The sequence below is a fragment of the Hylobates moloch genome, unplaced genomic scaffold, assembly GCF_009828535.3.
Source record: "Hylobates moloch isolate HMO894 unplaced genomic scaffold, HMol_V3 SCAFFOLD_16, whole genome shotgun sequence".
NCBI classification, from domain to species: Eukaryota; Metazoa; Chordata; class Mammalia; order Primates; family Hylobatidae; genus Hylobates; species Hylobates moloch.
Window position 1 is genome coordinate 29,504,841 of NW_026652291.1, and position 22,259 is coordinate 29,527,099.

At 40.6% G+C, this 22,259-nt stretch overlaps 1 protein-coding gene across 13 annotated transcripts in view; it reads right to left on the reverse strand.

Moving 5' to 3' along the window:
- Positions 1 to 22,259, reverse strand: part of TTLL5 (tubulin tyrosine ligase like 5) — a 292,965-nt gene that overhangs the window by 49,281 nt on the left and 221,425 nt on the right. For 10 of the 13 annotated variants that reach the window (XM_058429486.1, XM_032134813.2, XM_058429487.1 and 7 more), the window contains one exon: positions 16,350 to 16,567. The exons of the other annotated variants lie outside the window; for them this stretch is intronic. In XM_058429486.1, coding sequence (XP_058285469.1) covers positions 16,350 to 16,567 — 218 coding nt within the window. The remainder of the gene's footprint in view (positions 1 to 16,349; positions 16,568 to 22,259) is intronic. 13 annotated transcript variants of the gene reach the window in all.

Genomic DNA, 22,259 nt, shown 5'->3' on the forward strand with positions numbered 1-22,259 from the left:
TAGGAACCTTTAAAGACCAGCTAAGGAGATAGGATAGCGGTGGGGACAGTCAGGCAATGTTTGCTGAATGTCTTTGACAGGAATGACCTGGGGTCACTTGTTAATCACACAGCTTTCCAGGTGGGCCTGGGGATAGTGCCCCAGGTGCCCAGGTGATTCATATCATCACTGGCTAGTAGGTAAAGAGCAAAGTGGTATGAGGTGCACCTGGAGAGTCAGGTGGAGTCTGAGGTGCCCACACAGTCCCTACAACCCTGAAAGAGACATGCCGCTTGAGAAGATTCTAGCCCAGCATTGGTGCAAGGATCAGACTGTCTCATAGCCCCTCCCCTCTGGCAAGCAATTTGGGTCCTACTCTCTCCTTGCCACTTTCATTTTGAGGACAAGGGAGCCACAGAGGCAGGAGAGAAAGGGGCAGAGAGCTTCTCCCTTTTCCCATCGGCCTCAGCCTTGGAGAGCCACATCTGAAATCCTCATGCATTTTATTTCGGCCCCTTATGGGACTCGAAAACTCTCCCAAAGCATCTGTAGCTGATGTTTGCTCTTCCATGTCCAAGTGAAAAAGTTCTGGAGGGCCTAAGATAAGCTCTTTCCTTTACAGAAGTTAAAAACCATTAGAGCCACTGTGCTTGCTTTAGGAGCAGCTGAGTGGAGCAAAGCCCTGGGCTGGTCTCAATTTCACGAAGTATTAGTGGTTTACAAAAAAAAAAGGGGGAAGAAGCCGGCAAAATCTTTGGGTCAGTAGAAGAAACTGGTAGTGAGTAACAGAAAACTGCCTGAGGGATGAGAAGAGTCCCTGGGGGGTTAGACTCAATGAATTCTGGGTCCCTAAAACTCTTGAAACTTCTCCCTCTCCTCTCTGGAACCCCCAACCCACCCTTCACCTTCTTAGGCTTTATCCCATTCCTTACCCAAGATCCTCTAACCCTATGGTCCCTGGTTCCCAGTTTCACTCACTCTTCCATCCTCTTCCCTCCCATCAACTCCCATCAAAGGCCTTGGAGACCACCACAGATTCAGAATTTGAACATTTCTAATGATTCTACTGCTTCTAGCATAGAGTCCCCATTCTCCCTGTGATGTAGAAATGTGTCCACAGCAATCCAAGGGGAAACTCTTGAGTGAATTTTTCCATGGAAACACTGGTGCACAAAATGGTTTAGGCCTGTTATTACTACTTTAGGCACATTATGGGTAAATATGCTTTTGTTGTGATAACATCATTTCCTTGGGAAAATATATTCCAACTTCTGGACAACCTTCCCCTAAATGAGAACTTTTGAAACTCAGCTTGTCTAGAGCCTGCATGTCAACTTGCACTTGCACCTGCAATGATTCTTTGCTGCTTTCCTAGGAATACATGTGTTTCAGGAAATATTTACGTTGGGAGGTATGTATGTGTTCCCTTGGTTGTCTTTAAGTCAGTTACTATGGTTTAACACCTGGATAACAAGACCTACCTTATAGGCTTTTGAAGATTAAGTAAGATGGTGAATATAAAGCACATCTAAGCAGTGACTGGTGTTATATTATGGACTAAATATACATTAACTATTATTATTAGTAGTAGTGTCATTTTTACTTAGGAATACTGCTTAACACTCTGCATTCTATAAGTCTATCTACATACAGAAATATCAAATTGAATGACTCATTGACTCCAATATGAGTCTGAAATATTAGTGCTAAACTACAGAAGAATGGCCATAGGCATTCTGAACCTGGAAGTTAACAGCAATTTGCTATTAAAGTTACAAGGTAATTAACTGGCAACCTATAAGACAAAAATCTCATAGTAAAAATTATTCTTAAGATCCCTTAGGAAGAGATGTCACATTTGAGATTGACAAGTTATCTCTTAATAAATCTAATATGTATTTTTCTGCCAGTGTCAGAATGATTTGTTCAACTGTGCACCAAATGAAGTAGGTTTGTATTTAGAAAATGAGGCTTGTATTATGAGATCATGTTGTATAAACTATGTATTTTTATTTTTACTTTTTTGAGACAGGGTCTTACTCTGTCACCCAGGCTGGAGTGTAGTGGCACAATCACAGCTCACTGCAGCCTCAACTTCCTGGGCTCAGGTGATCCTCCTATCTCAGCCTCCCAAGTAGCTGGGACCACAGGCATGTGGTACCACGTCTGGCTAATTTTTGTATTTTTTGTGGAGACAGTTTTGCCATGTCACCCATGCTGGTCTCAAACCCCTGGGTTCACGTGGTCTGCCTGCCTTGGCCTCCCAAAGTGCGGGGACTATAGATATAAGCGACTGCACCTGGCCTAAAATATGTATCTTTAAGCATGAGAATAACGGTGCAGTGGGATGCTCTTGCTGTAAGAAAGTCCCACGGGAACTGCAACCGACTGACTGGAGTGACATTTCTCCCATCTTTTCCTAAGTGTAAAATCAATTGGAATCAGCCACTTTATTGAAATTACAATCAATTTCTCTCTGAATAGCTGAATGTATAAAGTTCAATATGTGTTTGATACAGCTCCATTATCTGATGTTCTCTGGTCATAGTACACCAGAATATAAAGAAGTGGCTAAAGATGAAGTTAGAAAAACTGGAGTTATAGAAGTATCAAGAGTTTGACAGTGAGAAATACTGAAAAGATGGGACAAAAAGGTGCCATTAACTTTACACAAAAGAGTTCAAATATGAGAAGAGTGATAGATGTGAGTATCTAATCCTTAATTGTTCTTCTTGGAAATGGTGCAACTGTCTAGGAGATGGGAAGCTGCTTGACGTAGTTAAATGTTGAGAGTAAGAGGCTTACTACAATCTCAGCTGTGGTAATGGTCTTAGTTAGGTTCTTCTCTGAGGATAAACTGCGAATGATTATTAAAAACTGCTTAAGCCAGATGCAGTGGCTCACACCTGTAATCCTAGCACTTTGGGAGGCTGAGGCAGGCAGACCTGAGGTCAGGAGTTTGAGACCAGCTTGGCTAACATGGTGAAACCCCATCTCTACTAAAAATACAAAACTAGCCAGGCATAGTGGCTCATAGCTATAAAACCAGCTACTTGGGAGGCTGAGGCAGGAGAATCACCTGAACCCAGGAGGCAGAGGTTGCAGTGAGCCAAGATTGCGCCATTGCACTCCAGCCTGGGTGACAAAGAGTGAAACTCCCATCTCAAAAAATAAATAATAAATGAATAAATAAAAATAAAATAAAATAAAAACTGCTTAAGAGCACGCTGCCTTATTAATTTAGCCACTTAAAAACTATAATAAGACACGTGACCAAATATAGTAGCAACAAAGAATTCAAAGAACTCAATGAACAGTCACATGCTCCTCTCTATGAAGGCAAAATCTCTTTCCTTGGGACATGTTCACAGCTGGCAGCTAAAGAGTTTCCTTAAATATTACATGTACACCTCCTAACCCTGAATTTGACTCACTTGCTTCACATCTACCTACTCGTCTTGCCTCTGCTATTTTTCTGAGGTCTGAGAAAGCACCTCAAATGAGCATTATTCCTACTCTGAGGGAACAGCTCTCCTGAGCCTTTCAAAGAAGTTGTTCAATGATGCATTAAAAACAAATAATATCCTTATAAGATGAAATGCCTGTATTTCATCTTATAGGGATATTGCGCCCTGTATTAATTATTTTGAAAAATTTCTTCTAGTACAAGTCTCTATTTAAGGAATATAAGCCAATCAACTGGCTGGCTAGGAATTCCACTGGCATCAAGACCACACCATATAGCCAGCCTATATAACTATATAACATATATTTATACATAAAACCCAGTCCAGGAGGGTTATAATGAGCAATAGCCCCACCATCCCTTTTGCTGGTAAGGTTTCTGACATGTTTTTCGTGGATCTTCATTTCTTTATTTGTGGTTTCCTCTGTTCTTCTTTTGCCCATTATTTTGATCAGTGGAAACTTTTCTGAAAGTGATATGCTTTCTTTAAGTCTGTTTTGTTCATTACTTCACAAGGTTGACTGTGGTTTGCTGCTATATTATTTCTGTTTGGGTTCTTTTCAAGGCTTTCCACATCCCCAACACAGGGGTACTAGTTTTCTATTTCAATGGTTTAGTATAAGTTTATCTTGGACTCATGCCACCACATCAGAGATGACCTTTCTGTAGAAGGAAGGACTCACAAAAGGAAAATGCTCAAGATTTTACAGGAAGAGCAGAGCTACAAATGCTGATCTTACCAGGGCTGTGGCAAAACAGACATGGCTGCATCTGTGAAGGTCCTGAAAACAAACACCCCCAAACCTGATCGTTTTTATAAAATACAGGGATAACCAACCTCTTTCAATTCCCAAGAAAAAAGAAACAAAACAAAAAATACATACCCTGACTTTTCCTACCAAACATTTACTCATAGTAAGTAGCCTACAATTTTCGACATAGCCACACACACACACAGGTATATGCTGCTTCCTCCTTTTATCTCTCAGTCTAGGGATTGATTCTGAAATAGAAGTTAATGCTAATCCTTAGAAAATAACAATTAGAACATTATTAATTAGGGTCAGGTTCCAAAACCAAATCATGAAACATTTAGTGAAGTCAAATTTCGTGCAGTAAAGGCACTTAGGACTCCATTTTATAAATATACTGCATATTATCTATTCCCCCGTATTTCTGGTTATAGTCCTTTTCATTCCTGAGTAGGCCCTTTTCTCTTTTTATTCATTAGTCTTTCCAGCCATCCTATTACTTGTCATCAATTTCATTCGTTCCTTCAACAAGTATTTAATGACCCCCTACCACGTGCCAGATACAGTTTGAGGCACTGTTCTCTCATGTTCTGCTATGCACCCGACTGTTGCAGGAATTTCTGTGTATTTTTTTCCTTTCTATATTTTAATCAGTTTACTCTGTTGTCCTTTCATAGCTTTTCAAATTAAACAATTAACTCACTTATTTTTAATCCTTGTCTTGTAAATAAATGTATTAAGAGTTTATTTTTGAGTGCAGTTTTGGTTATTCCACAAATCTGATGTGTAGTACTTTTAGAGCCATACAGTTTAAAATATTTTATAATTTTCATTATGATTATCTCTTTAATGCATGAGTAAAAGGTATTCTATTTTTTTTTAATTTCCAACACATGGATTTTTTTTTTAAAAAAACCTCTTTTTATTATTTCTAACTTAAGTGCTTTGTGGTTGAAGAGTATGAACCGTTTGATATTGATATTTTGAAGCGCATGGAGCCTTCATTTGTGACACAGTATGTGCTGAATTTTTATAAACATTCCACATATACTCGAATACCATTGAGTGCAGGAGTCCATGCATAGAGACGGGGTTTCAACGTGTTAGCCAGGATGGTCTCGATCTCTTGACCTCGTGATCTGCCCACCTCGGCCTCCCAAAGTGCTGGGATTACAGGCGTGAGCCACTGTGCCCAGCCGCCTTCACTCTTGAATGCCAGTTTAGCTATGTATAAAATTCTAGACTGAAAGTTTATTACCAACACTTTAAAGTAATTGGCTACTGTTTGCTAGCACTTATTATTGCTGAGGACAAGAATGCTGGTACTCTGTGTTCCTTTGTCATTTACGCAGATTTTCTCTCTGGTAATATTTAGACTTCTCTTTACGCTTAATGTTCTGGTTTCTTGCTACTGTGATGTGTCTAGAGGTACATTTATTTTGGTACATGAATGAATTTTTTAGTTGAGGACTCATGTCTTCTTCAATTCTGGAAAATTCTGTTATTTTCTAAAAGCGTTGCTTGTCCAATTATCCGTTAGGTCTTTTTTGTGATACTCCTATCAGAGTCACATATCATGTTCCATGAGATACTCCTATTAGACACATGATCTAACATGTCTGACTATTTTAAAGTATTAATTTATCTGTAAAGAATTCATGTTCCAGTTGTTGATTTTCCTGGCAATCGTTCTTAGAATTAGATTTTTTCATGTGTTTTGGAATTTTGGTTTGCAGACTTATTTTGAATCAGAATCATTCCCTGCCCTTGTCTCTGTGCTTGCTCATTCTTCTGTGTCTGAAGATTATATAGTTGCCTTTACCCAGACCCCTGACACCAGCCCCAAACCAGGCATTATGGTGGCATTTTGGGCACTTGCATCAGTGATATTTAGAAACCAAAGGCAGTTTTGAGACAGGAATAGTTGGAAGGGTATGTCATTGCCTTTCTGACTCTGTAAGGCCCATAGTCTCATATAAAGATATAGACTCAGTTAGTCGGTTCATGCCAGTTTTACTACTCTCCCATTAGGAGAGCACACTGTATCCTTCAGTGCAGGGTTTTCAACCTTGCCACTACTGACATGTTGGGCTAGATAATTCTTTGTAGTGGGGGACTGCTCTGTGCTTTGCAGGATGCTCAGCAGGATCCGTAGACTCTACCCACTAGATGCCAGTTGCACTCCCCCAGTTACGACAAGTATAAATGTCTCCAGATATTGCCAAATGTCTCCCTGGAGGGAAACTGTCCCAGGCTGAAAATCAATTATTTTCAAGTAAAGAGCCTGGCTTTAGGTTCTCCTCTTGTAGGGCACTTTCAGGTCCCAACATGCCACAGGAGCTTGCCACTGCCTGCTTCAGAAAGCCTGTAGCTTCAACTTCATTCATTGATTCTCGTTTATTTTGGTACATCTTGGGGCCAAGGAGATATGTGCCTTGTTTTGAAGCACAGCTAAGTCCCGTGGGTTTTCTTCTTTAAATGTTCATCCATCACAGCTATGTATTTGCAGCACAGGGGGGATATGGATGTAAAAGTGTGAACATTGGGAGCCAACTGGCCTGGAAGTCAGTAACTCCAAATCTAATTTTTTCTTTTGTTTGAAGCTGAGCCTTTGCCTTCAATCGTCTTTAGAGTTATTAGTGTTGAGGAAATCAGAGTATGTTTAAATTTCCAAAGGCTCACCAGCAGAACCAAATCACACTTATAAATAACAACCTACCAACAACACAAATGTGATTTCTTTTAGTAGGGAGCAACAGCAGCTGCAGAATACAACTATGCTGACCAGCAGACATTGGATGCAATATATGTCATGGAAACACATTATCTCATTTAACCCTATGAACAACTCCAAGACATAAGTAATATTTTAAAGATAATGAAACAGAAGCTTAGAGCTATCTCTAGAAAAGTTAATTGAGCCAAGGAACCAGGATCCGAATCTCATTTCAAATTCCAGGCTGTTAGCAACTGTACTTTCTCCCATATGCTACTCTACAAGGCATAAATAATGATATCATTATTTACTGATCTTTGATGCATATGACTTGACACAGAATACCATGTTACCACCACCACTGCCATCACTATCTCCTCCACCACTTCCATCTCCACCATCACCACTGCCATTTGCTGAGAACTTACGAATATAAGCTATCTCAGGCGCTGGGAATGAGTTTATCTCTTCTCTCAAAAACAAACCATGCAAGAAGAGATCTTATCTGTCTTGTCCACCGGTGTTATCACTGGTGTCTAGAGCAATGTTGAGCAAAACAGACATTCAATATATATGTGACGAAAGGGTGAAGACAAGGTATCTGTCTTTGAGAGAGCTATAGAAAGCAGAACATACGAAAAAAGGAAAAATAAAACAAGGAGGTAGATGGTAGAGTCAGCTGAGGAGGTGAGGAAGGGGCAGCTGGGAAGGATGCACCAAGGCGAGACACTAAAACCCAATCTTGAATAAAAGGCAGGACTTAGGTTCAAGAGGCCTAAGGGCACTCTGCAGAGATGACATGGGTATGTAGCAACAAAGAATGGGAAGCATGTGTGTGGAGAAGTCTGTGTGCAAAGCGGTGATAGAGTATGAAGAAGGCAGGAGACAGGAGAGAGGTCATATTGCAGAAGGCTTGAATGTCAGAGTCAAGACTCTTGACTTTATCTTGTGGGCACCTGGAAGCCTCCAAAGATTTCAGAAAAATGGGCCAGGTGCGGTGGCTCACGCCTGTAATCCCAGCACTTTGGTAGGCCGAGGTGGGTAGATCACGAGGTCAGGAGGTCTAGACCATCCTGGCCAACATGGTGAAACCCCATCTCTACTAAAAATACAAAAAATTAGCTGGGCGTGGTGGTGTGTGCCTGTAGTCCCAGCTACTTAGGAGGCTGAGGCAGGGGTATCGCTTGAACCTGGGAGACAGAGGTTGCAGTGAGCCGAGATCACGCGACTGCACTCCAGCCTGGGTAACACGGTGAGACTCCGTCTCAAAAAAACAAAAACAAACAAAAACAAAACAAAACAAAAGATTTCAGAAAACTGGTTTGAACAACTACTTTGGAGATGATTTTTAAAAATTGTTTCCTGGGCCTACTCATGTATTTGTTTAAGAAGAACCAATTTAGACAGTTTGAAAATTTCCACTTGTTCTATGTTCTAGTTAAGTCTTCTTTTTCTTCAAGAAGAAACAATTTATACTTGATATTTTTCAAAATATTATCTTTCATCTAGTTTTTAAAATTGTACATAGTGTGCACAGTGTTCTCATAATTTTTCAGTCTTTCCTATATCTACTTTTTTTTTTTTGAGACAGAGTCTCGCTCTGTCACCCAGGCTGGAGTGCAGTGGCACAGTCTCGGCTCACTGCAACCTCCGCCTCCCGGGTTCACGCCATTCTCCTGCCTCAGCCTCCCGAGTAGCTGGGACTACAGGCACCTGCCACCACGCCCGGCTAATTTTTTTTTTTTTGTATTCTTAGTAGAGATGGGGTTTCACCATGTTAGCCAGGATGGTCTTGATCTCCTGACCTCGTGATCCACCCGCCTCCGCCTCCCAAAGTGCTGGGATTACAGGCGTGAGCCACCGTGCCCAGCCTTGTATCTACTTTTAAAGTGTTTTTCTTATGTTTACTTCTCTTATTTTTCTGGCAGAAGTATGTTTATTTTCTTCTTCTGGGTTCCCCTGACCCAAACTAAATAAGGTTTTGAACTTAACTAATTTTATTGCTTGCTTTTCACTTTATATTACTTTTCTTCTTAATTTCCTTAAATCTGTTTTTCTTAGCTTTGTTTTATGGTTCCTTTTCTAACTTCATGTGATAAAAGCTCATTTCAGTTATGACAAATATGTGCCCTATTCACCACTCTCAGCATCTTCCCTGTGTGTGGTGGATGCTACTAACCTATCAAAGCACTCTTTTTTGCTGAGCTCAGGGAAGTCCTCAAAGGTCTTTCCAAAACAACACTGGGCAATCACCTGAAGCCAGTTTATCTATTGAAGCCAATTTACCATTTGTATCTTGGTTAATTTTTTTCATCTTTCAGTATTTTAGTAATGAAAATTAAGAAGATGATGAATTTACCTTTGAGTACATCTTTGACTCCCTCCCTCCCTCCTTCCTTTCCTTCCTTCTTTGACAGATTACCTTTGAGTACATCTTTGCCTGACTTCCTCCCTCCCTCGCTTCTTCCCTTCCTTCCTTTTTTTTTTTTTTTTTTTGAAGAGTCTCGCTCTGTTGCCCAGGCTGGAGTGCAATGGCACAATATTGGCTCACTGCAACCTCCACATCCCAGGCTTGAGCGATTCTCATGCCCCAGCCTCCCGAGTAGCTGGGACCACAGGTGCCATGCCACCACGCCTGGCTAATTTTTGTATATTTTGGTAGAGACGGGGTTTTGCCATGTTGGCCCAGTTGGTCTAGAACTCCTGACCTCCAGTGATCCCCATCTGCCTCAGCCTTCCAAAGTGCTGGATTACAGGCATGAGCCACCGCACTTGGGCCTTTATATTTAATATCTCATTTTATTGTAAAGTGGTCTGAGAATGAGGCATGTATAATTTCTACTTTTTGAGGACTTAATTGAAACGTTCCAGTTTAGAAAACTATTCCACAAGATCTCCGTAGGGCACAAAGTTATGTATCTATTGATTTAATCTTATTAACTAATCGCTTTATGTCCTTATTTTGGGTCTTATCTGCCTATATTACTGACTATTATTTCTGTTCTCTTTCTGGAATTTGTTATTTTAGGTTGAATCTGACTTTTCTCCCATCATTTTTATCTCTGTATACTTCCTTCTCAAATTTTTGGCATTTGTCTTTTAATTTGTGAATTCAATTTTCTGCAGTGGCCAATTTCTATTCACTGTGTTCAGCCCAATTTTTCACTTAGGTAGTTCTGATGTCTGTGCAATCCTCCCTGACTGCAGGCCCCTTGCTCCTTCTATATGATAGCTTTGTCTAGTTCTCCACACAGATGCTCTCTACTCTTACATTTTGTTAAGAGTACACATTAGGTATTTTCTAAAATGTTATTATTTTTGCTTTAACTCATTCCAGAGGTTAGAAGCCTCTGAATCTTCTCCATGAAGCCTTCTGTTTTTTTTGGAGACAGTCTCTCTCTGTTGCCCAGGCTGGAGTGCAGTGGTATGATCTCGGCTCACTGCAATCTCTGCCTCCCAGGTTCAAGTGATTCTCCAGCCTTGGCCTCCTGAGTAGCTGGGATTACAGGCACCTGCCACCACACCTGGCTAATTTTTTGCATTTTTTTTTTTTTAGCAGAGACGGGCTTTTACCATGTTGGCCAGGCTGGTCTCCAACTCCTGACCTCATGACCCGCCCACCTCGGCCTCCCAAAGTGCTGGGATTACAGGCATGAGCCACCGTGCCCAGCCTGAGCCACTGCGCCCAATTGAAGCCTTCTTTTAAGCTATACCACCTATTCCCAGGCCCCAAGATTTTCCAGTATTTGCACATCCTTAAAGAAGGTCTAAATTTGCCAAGGGCTTATATTCATGGAGAAACTGATGTGGATGGATTCTCTCAGAGGTTAGCATAAATTCCTGCCAAAATCTTTTAAAAAGGGGTTTTCATACTCAGGTGAAGGAGGAGGGAAGTGAGGGATGGGAAATATCCAGCAGTTATATTACCATTTCAACAACCATTTTAACATCCCAGGAGACAGGCATGAGAAGTCAGATTTTAATTTAAATTATGCCAATATGAATCAGCAAAGGAAGACCCATCATTCCATGACTCTCATGTAGCTTTCCTCCCCACCGAGACACACACAATCATGCAAATTTTGATTAGGTGTGGTTGTAGTACCCATCCCTCTGACTGATGTCACTGTCCACGCCAAAAGCAACCCCTAAGACCTCCTAATGCCACCACTGAGGTCCAAATGACGAGGGTTAGTAGAAGACAGAGAGTCTAAGTGGCAGAGCTCCTGACTGGCACTCCCGTCCTTTCTACCCTCAGAGTCAGGGGGTATTATTGTCTGCGACATTCCAGGTTTCCCTTTCATTTCCTAGACTGCACTCTCCCAGAAGACACTATACAAAAGCCCTCCATGTTGTTCTTCAATCCAGTCTTCCTGTGCTACATCTAACAGAAATTCCCCCAGCACCTCTAATATGAGTGGCATTAATTCTTCCTCCTTTTGAGTATTTCATTTTGAGTATTTCATGGTCATTTAAGTGGTAAAACTGGTGTGGAAAAAGAGGGGAGTGAGTGAGTTCCTAAGTGCATAGATTGTATTTTCTTCAAAAGCAATATTTTAGGATAATTAATCTGCCATTTGCTGTACAGACAGATACAGATGAATAGATTGGCAGGGACCTTTGAAATCAGTGATGTATGGGGAAGAGTCTCAGGTGAGCACAGCGGGTGATATGAGTTCCAGTTTGAGCTCAGCCACTGACCACCTGGGTACCTTGTTGTACTCATAGCCCCACAACTATGCCTCTATTCCTTTATCTTCTACCACAAACATTTTATAATTACCTACCTTGGAAATGCATAATGTAGAGAATCCTATATTAAGGATAAATATGTTACAGATTCAACTATGTTTCTTGAAACTGCACATAATAAAAGGCTGGCAGAACATGGTTAACCCAGAATATGGTATATTCTATGCTCACCTCAAGAACTTTTGGACAATTATTAAGTCCTAATTACTTTGCCCTGAAATCATCTCACTTTAATGACTCATATGTTAAAAAGATATAACATTTTTTAAGCCGACGTTTATTTTCATATTCTTCTGACATTAATCTCTTAAACATCTTTCATCATACGGCTGACCTCACCAAATGTTCAGGTAACATTAATTGGGATTTGGTGCTACCAGGCTACCCAGTCCTGATGGCTTTCCTCCCTGCTAATCCCTGGCAGCCTTTAACAGAAACCACTGTCCTGGGTGCTGACACAGAACAGTCGTTACCACCAACTTCCACTCAGGTCACCCTGATAAGAATCACCTAAGCCCTGGGTAAAGAAGGTCATCTCAGCTATTTAAGGAAAAGTACTGCAGTTCAGTCTGTGTTTCTTAAACAGTTTTCTTTCTTCAGAGAAGTCTCCCAGGTTACAATAGCTTTGGCCCCACCCTTTCAAATTCATTCAGTCTGAGTTTTGCCCTTGTGCCTGGCAAACTTCAATCTCCTCAGGTTTCTTTCTCCATATTTCCTGGAGAGTATGATTCTGGCTCTGAAAAAAGCTCATTTACAAGGAAGAGACAGTTCAGATGCATGTAGTTGTTTGTAGGCTGTCGTCCTCAGTTCAGCTGACTGCTTGGAAGAAATACCACAAATAGTTTTGAAAGGAGGATCTGAAGCGGGTACTAAATTATGAAGTGTTGCAAACATTGGAGAAGAAAATCAAGAAAGATTATTGGCACTAGGAAAATGGTAAAAAAATTTGTTTAAATCGTTCCCTTCACAGAACTGACAAATGAGATTTAGCTAAATGAAATATATGAATTTGAGAACTACAACAAAGAACTGCTGGGACAAGAGGGGCTGAGGAAAATGGCTTGAAAGCATCAGAATTAAAGAGCAAATGTGCTCATAAAAAAGCTTTCAATGGAACAGACAGAAAACAAGTCATTTTGGTTAATTATTCAGTAGGGACAATGGGTTTCGTTTTACAGATGGGAAAATGAAACCTTTAGAGGGAAAGCAACTTCAGTATTATCATAAAGAAACAGGGCCCCACTGTTCTGATTCTCAACTCCCTTTGCACCAAAATCCAAGTGACATTCCATCTTTAATGTTCTATTCTTCTCTAAACTCAAAACTCAACCCTCTAGGATGTGGAAACTTTGATGCTCTTGGAAATTGCTTCTATATTTGTCTAATGCCAACTTCTGTGCTAGAAGAAGTTTGAAGTTCAACCCAAAAACACAGGGCTTGGCATGGTCAAAAGCTCATTACAACTTCTCATTAGTTGTGTCTCTTGAGGCGACTATGGCATTCCTGAGTGTGACTCAGTATCACCAGTCATAACTGAGGGTTCCTGATTAATCTGAACTGAGCCAGAGTAAAGGCCACAGTAAGATCCAAGCAAATGAAGCAACACATCTTATAGGAAGAAAGTAAAAAATTTATGTGAAAATTTCTTGAAATGCATAATAGTACCTAACACTGATTTAGCATGTATTACATACCAGGCACTGTATTTGTGCTTTACATTCATCAATTCATTTATCTTAATAACCCTATGAGGCAGGTACTATTACTATTCCCATTTTAAAATAGGAAACTGAGTCACAGAGATGTTGAGTAACTTTCTATGGCTGGCTAGGAACAAGAATTATTTCAGAACAGTGAGAATATATCAACTGATACTCAGGATCCTGATTTCGAGAGCCATGAAAAGCTTCTCTAGATTAAAAAAATTACTTCATCAATCCAAATAAAGTATGGGGTTTAGCTCATAGTAATGTGCCAATGACAGTTTCTTAGTATGGTACATTCCTCAAATGCACCATGGCAATGTCAGATGTTAACAACGGAAAAAACACTGGGCAAGTGGTACATGGGAACTCTCTGATCTTGCTCTGTCGCCCAGGCTGGAGTGCAGTGGCACGATCTCGGCTCACTGCAAGCTCTGCCTCCTGGGTTCACGCTATTCTCCTGCCTCAGCCGCCTGAGTAGCTGGGACTACAGGCGCCCGCCGCCACGCCCGGCTAATTTTTTTTTGCATTTTTAGTAGAGACAGAGTTTCACCGTGTTAGCCAGGATGGTCGTGATCTCCTGACCTCGTGATCTGCCTGCCTCGGCCTCCCAAAGTGCTGGGATTACAGGCGTGAGCCACCGCACCCTGCCAGTTTTTTTATTTAATTTAATTAATTAATTAATTTATTTATTTATTTGAGACGGAGTATTGCTCTGTCACCCAGGCTGGAGAGCAGTGGTGTGATCTCAGCTCACTGCAAGCTCCGCCTCCCAGGTTCACACCATTCTCTTGCCTCAGCCTCCCGAGTAGCTGGCACTACTTGGGCGCCTGCCAGCATGCCTGGCTAATTTTTTTTGTATTTTTTGTAGAGACGGGGTTTCACCATGTTGGCCAGGATTGTCTCGATCTCCTGACCTCGTGATCCACCCACCTCTGCCTCCTAAAGTGCTGGGATTACAGGCGTGAGCCACCGCACTCGGCCCAGTTTTTTTTTTTTTAAAAAAGAAAAAAACTTTATCAGGATACTTCATAGGGGGAACTTTTCATTGTTCAGATGAAAAGCCATGCTATTCTTTTTCCTAAAAGACAGGAGAATATCTTAAAACACTGGGGTCCTCACAACGCTGTACATTTTACATGTAAGTGAGAGAATGTTCAAGTCTTTATTAGTATTAACTTAGCTTCAGAGACTTGTCCTAGAGTTTTAAAGGCAAATTGGAAACTATTTCCTGGAACAATGCCTCACAGCATGCCTTTTGATACCTGGATTATATTACTTAAATTCTGAAGAAATCTCTGCTTTTTCCCCCCTTCTGTGCATTTTTGATGCTGAGCTGTTTCCGGTTTTCCCACACTCTTGCCTGTCACAAAGAAGAAACCACAAAAATGCTGCAAAGCAAAGTCTGTCCAAAGAGCTGCAATTCCATCTGAGGAGGCTGCGGAGTTCTCCTGCCAGCTGCGAGTTCAGGGCAGTAGCAAGCAGCGTCTTCAAATGTCCAGCCTTGCTGCCTGGGCCCACCTCTCCACCAGCTAGCCACACAGGCCACCAAGGGCCCTCTGAGGGTACTGGCAATAATCAGAGAATCCACAAGGGGCACACTGGCAAATTCAACATTCGCATTTGGCTCAAAAATTTTCCTAGTTAACTATGGGCTTTCCAAATCTGTGAAGGAGAGTGTGGTTTTAGAATGCATATGATGGTGACCAAGGCTTACTGAGTTCTTACCTGGGCCGGGCCTTACTCTATGTACTTCACACAGATTAACTCTGTTAACATTTAACAACTGACCTAGGAGGTAGATACTCTTATTGTTTTAGTTTTACAAATGTAAACATGAGGAAGCTGAGGCTAGGAGATTAAGTAACTTGTAACTTGCAGAAGGTATCAAATTAGTAAAGTGTGGACTGAGGATGTGAATCCAGGCAGTCTGGCTACAGAGGCTGCAGACCTAAGGATTTGACTCCACTCTTTCCAGGGTGAGAAGGCACACATTTCCTATTTTGCTACTGGCATTCAACCACAAACTGCAGCCTTCCTACTGCCCTTTCCTACTACTCCAGAGAGTTCTGCAGTCATTACAATGCCAGCTCTTCCCAGAACAGCGCTTGGTACTTGGTGGGCACTGAATAAATATTTGTTGGATAAAATGAATAATGGCAGCAATATAATTAAAACAGCCACAAGGGATTGTTTTCTATCTAAATCCAGAATTTGATTTACCATCCAAGGAGGAAAAAACAGTAATGACTTTTTCTATGTTTTAGGATTCTTCTCACAAGTAATATTGATCTTCCGAAGGACAAATGAATGAGGAGCCTCAATGACAGCAAGAGAAATACACAAATGTCCGCTACACAAAAACACAGCAGGCAATGCCTGCCTCTTCCAGACATCTCTAAAAATTCCCCAAGTTTAAACTGAAGAAGGGCTGCTAGAACCAACGCTCTTCACCAATCTGTTTCTAGTTCACTGGCTAAAAAGTGGCAGGAGGTAACAGTGAAGGATTTTGACTTAACAAAAATTTGATTCAGGAAAGGAAATGTCTTTTTAGTGTAAACAGGTAGACTATAAAAGGTATTAAAAACACCGTGGTTACACAGAGCTTGCTGACTAATGTCAATGAAGTTATATTATCCTCTTAGATGAAATCTCAATCCTATATCTCCCCTTTCAAATGCCTAAAAGTGAACAAACCAAGGGGACGCAGGGTGTTGAATTTTATATGAAATTGAAAAGATCTGATTCTGCAGGGCCTGTCCCTCCCACAGGGTAAAGCCCTGCCATCTGCTTGTTTCAGTAGTTCCCCGGGCGATTCTAATTTGTAGCCAATGCTGAGAACTAGGGTTAGCCTTTATTTCCCAGCAGGTGTTCTTGTTTCCAGTACTTCAGTACGAACGGTCTTGAAGAGTAATAAATAAAGAGTACTATTAGCTTAGAATTGATAAAACTCAGTAGAAATTAAACAGAAAAAAACTTACTTGGAAGCTCTCTGGGATGTTGCCCTTCTGAGCACCTGTTTGTGGTTGGGTGGGGGTTTGGGGACCAGGGAGGCGCAAGAACTTGGAGGTGGTACCACTTTTTGTGGCAGAGTGGTTGGCTTCTGGCCACTAGCTGTGGCACTGGAAATTCTACAACCTGCACCATTATTCATTGTCCATAAATTGGAGTTAGGTAGTGTCTGGCTGCCAAAGATAGCCTACAAAAAAAAAAAAAGGAAAAAAAATGATCGATGGACATCACCTTCACAACCCATTTACTGTATGTAACTAGTCTGTAATCCTGTCAAGGGGCAAAAAGAAAAGGACAACTGTTAAAGTAATTGTTTTTTTTTAAAAGGAAAAACTTCTCTAATGTTGCCAGTGCAGCTCTAGATTCAGAGAAGGGGCATATTTTGAAGCAGATTGTTGAAATGGTCTTGTTGAAAGTACACTGGGCTAGGAATCAGAGCACCTGGGATACTAAGTGTTGGTCCACATGCGTGAATTAGAAAAGCATTTGATCTCTCATTGTAGCTTCCATCATTGTTAAATTCAACACTTTTCAAATGAATGTCTCTTTCGAAGCATGAAGTACTAGAAACAGAGCACAGAATAAAACTGTCTTGCAGCTTGACTTGATTCCTGCCCACTCCAAAACACTGAGCTCCTCTAGAAAGTTTGCAGGCAGGAGGCAAGGGGAGGAGTCAGTGTGGCTAAGTCATGGTGAGCAAATACAGAAAGATGAGGCTGCCACAGGAACCATGAGCCAGGCCTGGTTATAATCTTCAGGGCTAGTTTAGAATTCTAGCCTAGAACCACTTTGTTGACCTAAAGATTAACATAACATTTTACATTTGAAAGCACTTTCAAAGTCAAATTACCATACAAATGCCTGTTATATGAATACAATCGACACAAGGATATTTTTGCTCAGAGAGTAAGCCTATAAATAAAGACCTAAAAATCACCATCTAAACATCGCAAATGCCAACATACATAATTAGGATGTAAAAGTATACTTCCTTCAAGTACACGTTTAAGAAGTTCTCACAACTTATTTATCTCATTAGAAATAGTCTTTTTGTGTCTCAATTTTGTTACTGGTCTTTCAATACTATTAATACTGCTTTCAACATGCACTGTAAAAACTTTAAATGAGAAATAACATTAAGAGATAAATGACATCATTGACAAAATACATAGTATTTTTTATTAAAAAAATTTCTGGCAATTGATTTCCATTTGTACATACAACATGTAAAGGACTCATGGCGAGGCATGATGAAATAATATGAGATGCTCTTAGGAAATATTCATTTTCTAGACAGAGTTTGCTAGTATTATTTTTGCCCTTTATGAATTTTATTTTTTCAGATTTAAAAGATGAACTGGGTAACTTTAGTAAAATGTTAACCAACCCTTCTATATGCATGACATAAAATGTCTCATTTTCAGGAAATGTGTCAAAGGTCCTAGGCTAAGCAGATATGAGAGGGGGATCCAGGGGTCTTGTGTGGCGTAAATGTGTTTGACTGAGATGCTTGACAAAGAACAAAGAGATTTCAGAGGTAAAGGGTCTGAGCATTTCCAGTCGGACCAATCTGACTGAGATGTCCTCAACCTGTGTAAACCACCTAAGGGAGAAACTGAAGAGCTACAATTTTTCTCCATCTCTGATCCACAGAAGAGGAACAAAGACAAAGTCAGGTGTGGTGGCTCACGCCTGTAATCCTAGCATTTTGGGAGGCTGAGACATGTGGATCACCTGAGCTCAGGAGTTCGAAACCAGTCTGGGCAACATGGCAAAACCCTGTCTTTACAAAAAACACAAAAATTAGCTAGACGTGGCGGCGCCCGCCTGTAGTCCCAGCAACTCAAGAGGCTGAGGTGGGAGAATCCCACCAGGGAGGTGAAGGTTGCAAAGGGTGAATACTGCACCACTCTACTCCAGCCTCGGTGACAGAGCTAGACCCTGTCTCAAAAAAAGGGGGGAGAAGAGGAACAAAGACAGATGCAAGGTCATGGGCAAAGCCAGGAGGGCAGCACTGTTGAGCATGTACACATGGGCAGGTTTCCGGATGGTCCAAGAGAATCAAGGAGCCCTGATCCTGCTAAAGCAGGCCTCCTCAGGACAAGGAACCAAAGCTTCCAGCAGGAGGCAGCCTTCTGGGACAAGGTCTACAACAAACCCTTTCTTTGAAGCTGTTGTTTCCATATTTGAGGGCCTTAAAGTCCGTGTGAGAAACTCAGTTGGAAGTAAAGAGGTACGCAGGAACAGGCTGCCTCAGGCTTCTATTTTCACCACTACGTTGTAATAATTGAGGTTAGGTGTAAGGAGTGTTTGGGAAGTGCCTCATTCAAGATGGGAAGAGACCAAAAATCAGAATAAGGGCTGAAGAACAGTTCTACATTGAGCCATCCATAAAGAAATTCCCTAGGTGAGTAGTAGAGGAGGGGAAAAAAAATGTTAGTTAAGAGCTCTTGGAAATCAAAACATTCTTTATTAAATTATATATTTAATGTTGTAAGGGAACTGCCATTGGTAAGAATATCTACTCAATAAATGTTGCCACGGTGACAACTATATTTTCAAATTCATCATTTTCCCCCCAAAATCTGGAACATGTAAATACAAATAAAATAATGAGTGAAAACAGCAGGTTCAGAACAGTGAGTTTAGTGAGCTCCTATTTTTGTTTTTTTAAAAAGAATACATACACACCATATATATCTATATATGTATGTTCTCTCTCTCTCTCTCTCTCTCTCCTAGTATCTGCACAGAACAATTCTGGAAGGATACACAAAAAACTGGTAGCCTTCAGGGAGAAGAACTGGTTAGCTAGGGGTCAAGGCAGGAGGGAGACTAACTTTTTACTACATATCATTTGTATTTTTTGAATTTCATACTATGTGCATATAGTTATTTATTACAAAAATAAACTAATTATTTAAAAGACAAAAGAAGTCTAGTTCCAATAACATTTAAGCAGGTAATAAATTATCTGTGAGTACAAATCAAGATACTCAAGTGAAGCCCAAGTTTTAACCAGCTGGGTATAGGATTCCTATTAGATTGGGCTAAAGAAGGAATTAATTGTTCAACACTGGCCACAAAAGCAGATTATGTCATCAGTGAAAGGCAGAGAGACCCAGAGTAAATGGAAAAGACATGGTACCTCAGCTCAAATGTAGGCTTTGTCACTTACAAAGTGGGTGATCTTTTCAAGTTAACTTCTCAGATCTTCAGCTTTCTCATAAGCAATTAAAATTACTTCACCTTTAGAAGATGAAGAGCTTAATTAAAAAAAAATTACTTCATTGGATTTTTGGAGGTCAAATGAAGATCATGTAGGTAACCTTAGCCTAGGCATTCAATAAGGATTTCTTGAAATAAAGCAAAGACCTAGGCACATAGCAGGCACTCAACAAATGTTCCATTCCTTCCCAAACCTCTACCTACCTCAGTTCTACTGAGAAACTAAAGGATGGGATGACAGGGAAGTCCACCTATCAGTAATCCTTTGTGAATGGTAGTTGCTTATGCATTTCTTCAACATATTTTTCTAGACTTATGACACTCACTAGTTGTGAAAGCAAATTCTTAAAATGGAAACATACGTTTAGGCTCCCCAGATCATATTTACTCAATTCTCTCTGGCAGAAATAATCTTTTCCTCTTCTGAATGCTTAGAAAAATGTATTTGTATGACTCATCACAGTACATTCTACCGTGTATTACAGCCACTTACGTGTGTACTTTTTCTCCCTTCTGGGTGATTCACACTGGAAATGGCTGAATTTATATATGATTAATTTTAGTTTCCCCTACAGTGACTAGTAGAAAGGTGCTTAATAAATGGGGAAAATTAAAAATTAAAAATAAAAACCCCAATCCCAACTATTCATCCTTTTTTAGCAAAAACTAAATTTCTACACAACAAAATAGGCAAATGTGTATTTAAATCCAGATGTAACCTTGCAAGAGGACCATTTTCTGGACTTTAAACAGTGCCTAGTGTGTTATTTGTGTCCAACTCATAATCAGCCATAAAATGTTAGCCCTTCTGCAGATCTCAAACAAAAATAACTTCACACCTTCCTAAATGTAAAATTTGTGGTAGGACCTTAGATACTGATGTTTTATATAAGATTAGTTTTTACTTCAAACAATAAAATAAAATAATTTAGGAGAACTTACTGCCTAGAGGACTGCCACTTGCCTAGATAAAATCGCTTCTCCCTTTCTTCTTAATATTACTACTCTGATTTTGTTTGGGTCATGTTTGCCCAGCTAAAGAAAATATATTTCTGTAGGATAACACATGATACATGTTCTGGACAATGAGATGGAAATGGAAGTTTCTGGGTGCAGTTTTTGGGAAAGCTCTTTAAACGGGCAGACTTGGCTGGTGCACACCTTGTGCCCTTTCATGTTCCCTGTCCTTCTTCCCACCTAGAGCATGGATATCTAGCAAGAGGTGGACAAGTATAGGGTGAAAGTTACTTGCTAAGGATTGCAGAGAATAAAGACAGAAGGAGCACGGGTTTCTGATGGCACCATGAAGTCTGCAAGAGCCCATCTCTAGATTTCTAACTATGTGGGAAAAAAACCCTTCTAACTTAATTAAACTATTGGTGGGAGAGACGGTTCTGTTACAAGCAGCCAAACAGAATCTTAACCGATACTAGAAGTAATTCTCAATCTACCACAGATTCAAGCTTGCCTAAGCCTCAATACAACAAACATGTACTGCATCTCAGAAGGCAGACGCTCTTTCCAAATACAGTAAAAGGCCTCTAGGTTGCGACTTGTGGTTTGGTGATTATACTGTAATACACTGAATGGATAATGGAATGATTGTAATTGCATATCATGTGAAACTCCAAAGAGTTGGTAATGTAGACAAGTCCCCAGGTGATTCACCAAAGCCAAGGCTAAGTGGGATGGGATTAAAGCAATCAAACCTGATAAGAAGAAATCCAGGAACACATTCAGGCAATGTTAAAAGCGGACATATAAATGGTTGTGTGTAAACTAGTGGCAGAAATCAGCCTCTCCAGGCACCCTGAGAGCCCTGTACTGGCCCCGATCCTACAGCCCCACCAACTGAACTACTCCATCACGTGAATTGTTCTGTCCTGATATTCATTCATAAAAGGACAGAAGAATTAGATGAAGTTCTCTCTAATAATTTGTAAGAAACATGAGGTTTCGATATACAATATTAACAACACAGGCATAGGAGCTGCACCATCATTAGTCAATGTCCTGGGAATGAGAGAGCTGTGTAAGCACTGGCCTCCACTCAAGACCTAGTCAACATACACTCAGCATATACATGACTCTTGCTTCTTTGCTGGGTGTGGGAAACAGCCATACTACAGCAAGAAGACTCAGAGAAAAACCACAGTTTGAGGGTTGGCTTGGCCCCAGGCAAAAGACTGGAAAGGCCCTCCTTCTCCCACAACAGAAGGGTGCTCATGGGTGGGAAGGAAAAATTTCTGATAGACAGAACACAGACTGCAACTTGGAAGGTTCCAGGGAAGCAAGATCTGGGCTCTCTTACTAGAAAGATAATACTGTTTAGAGATTAAATTCTGGGAGGATTTTTTTCTTTTTTTAATTCCTTCCAGAAAAACACTCCTTTTAGCCTTCACTCAGGCTTCTTGGTGATGGAGCAGAGCTGGATGCCTCTTCGTAGTGAAATAATTCTGTAAATTCATTTTTTGAGAATGAAGGGGGATAAAGTAGGTAAATGCTACTCTCTATTTGAGTAGGTTAATGTCTATTTGTGACCCTTTTACTCTAATTTAAGATGAGCAAACACTTCTATGCAGTATTCTTCCCACATTAGATTGTGTCCCAATTTGGATAAAATTCCCATGACATATGCAAAGACATTTCTT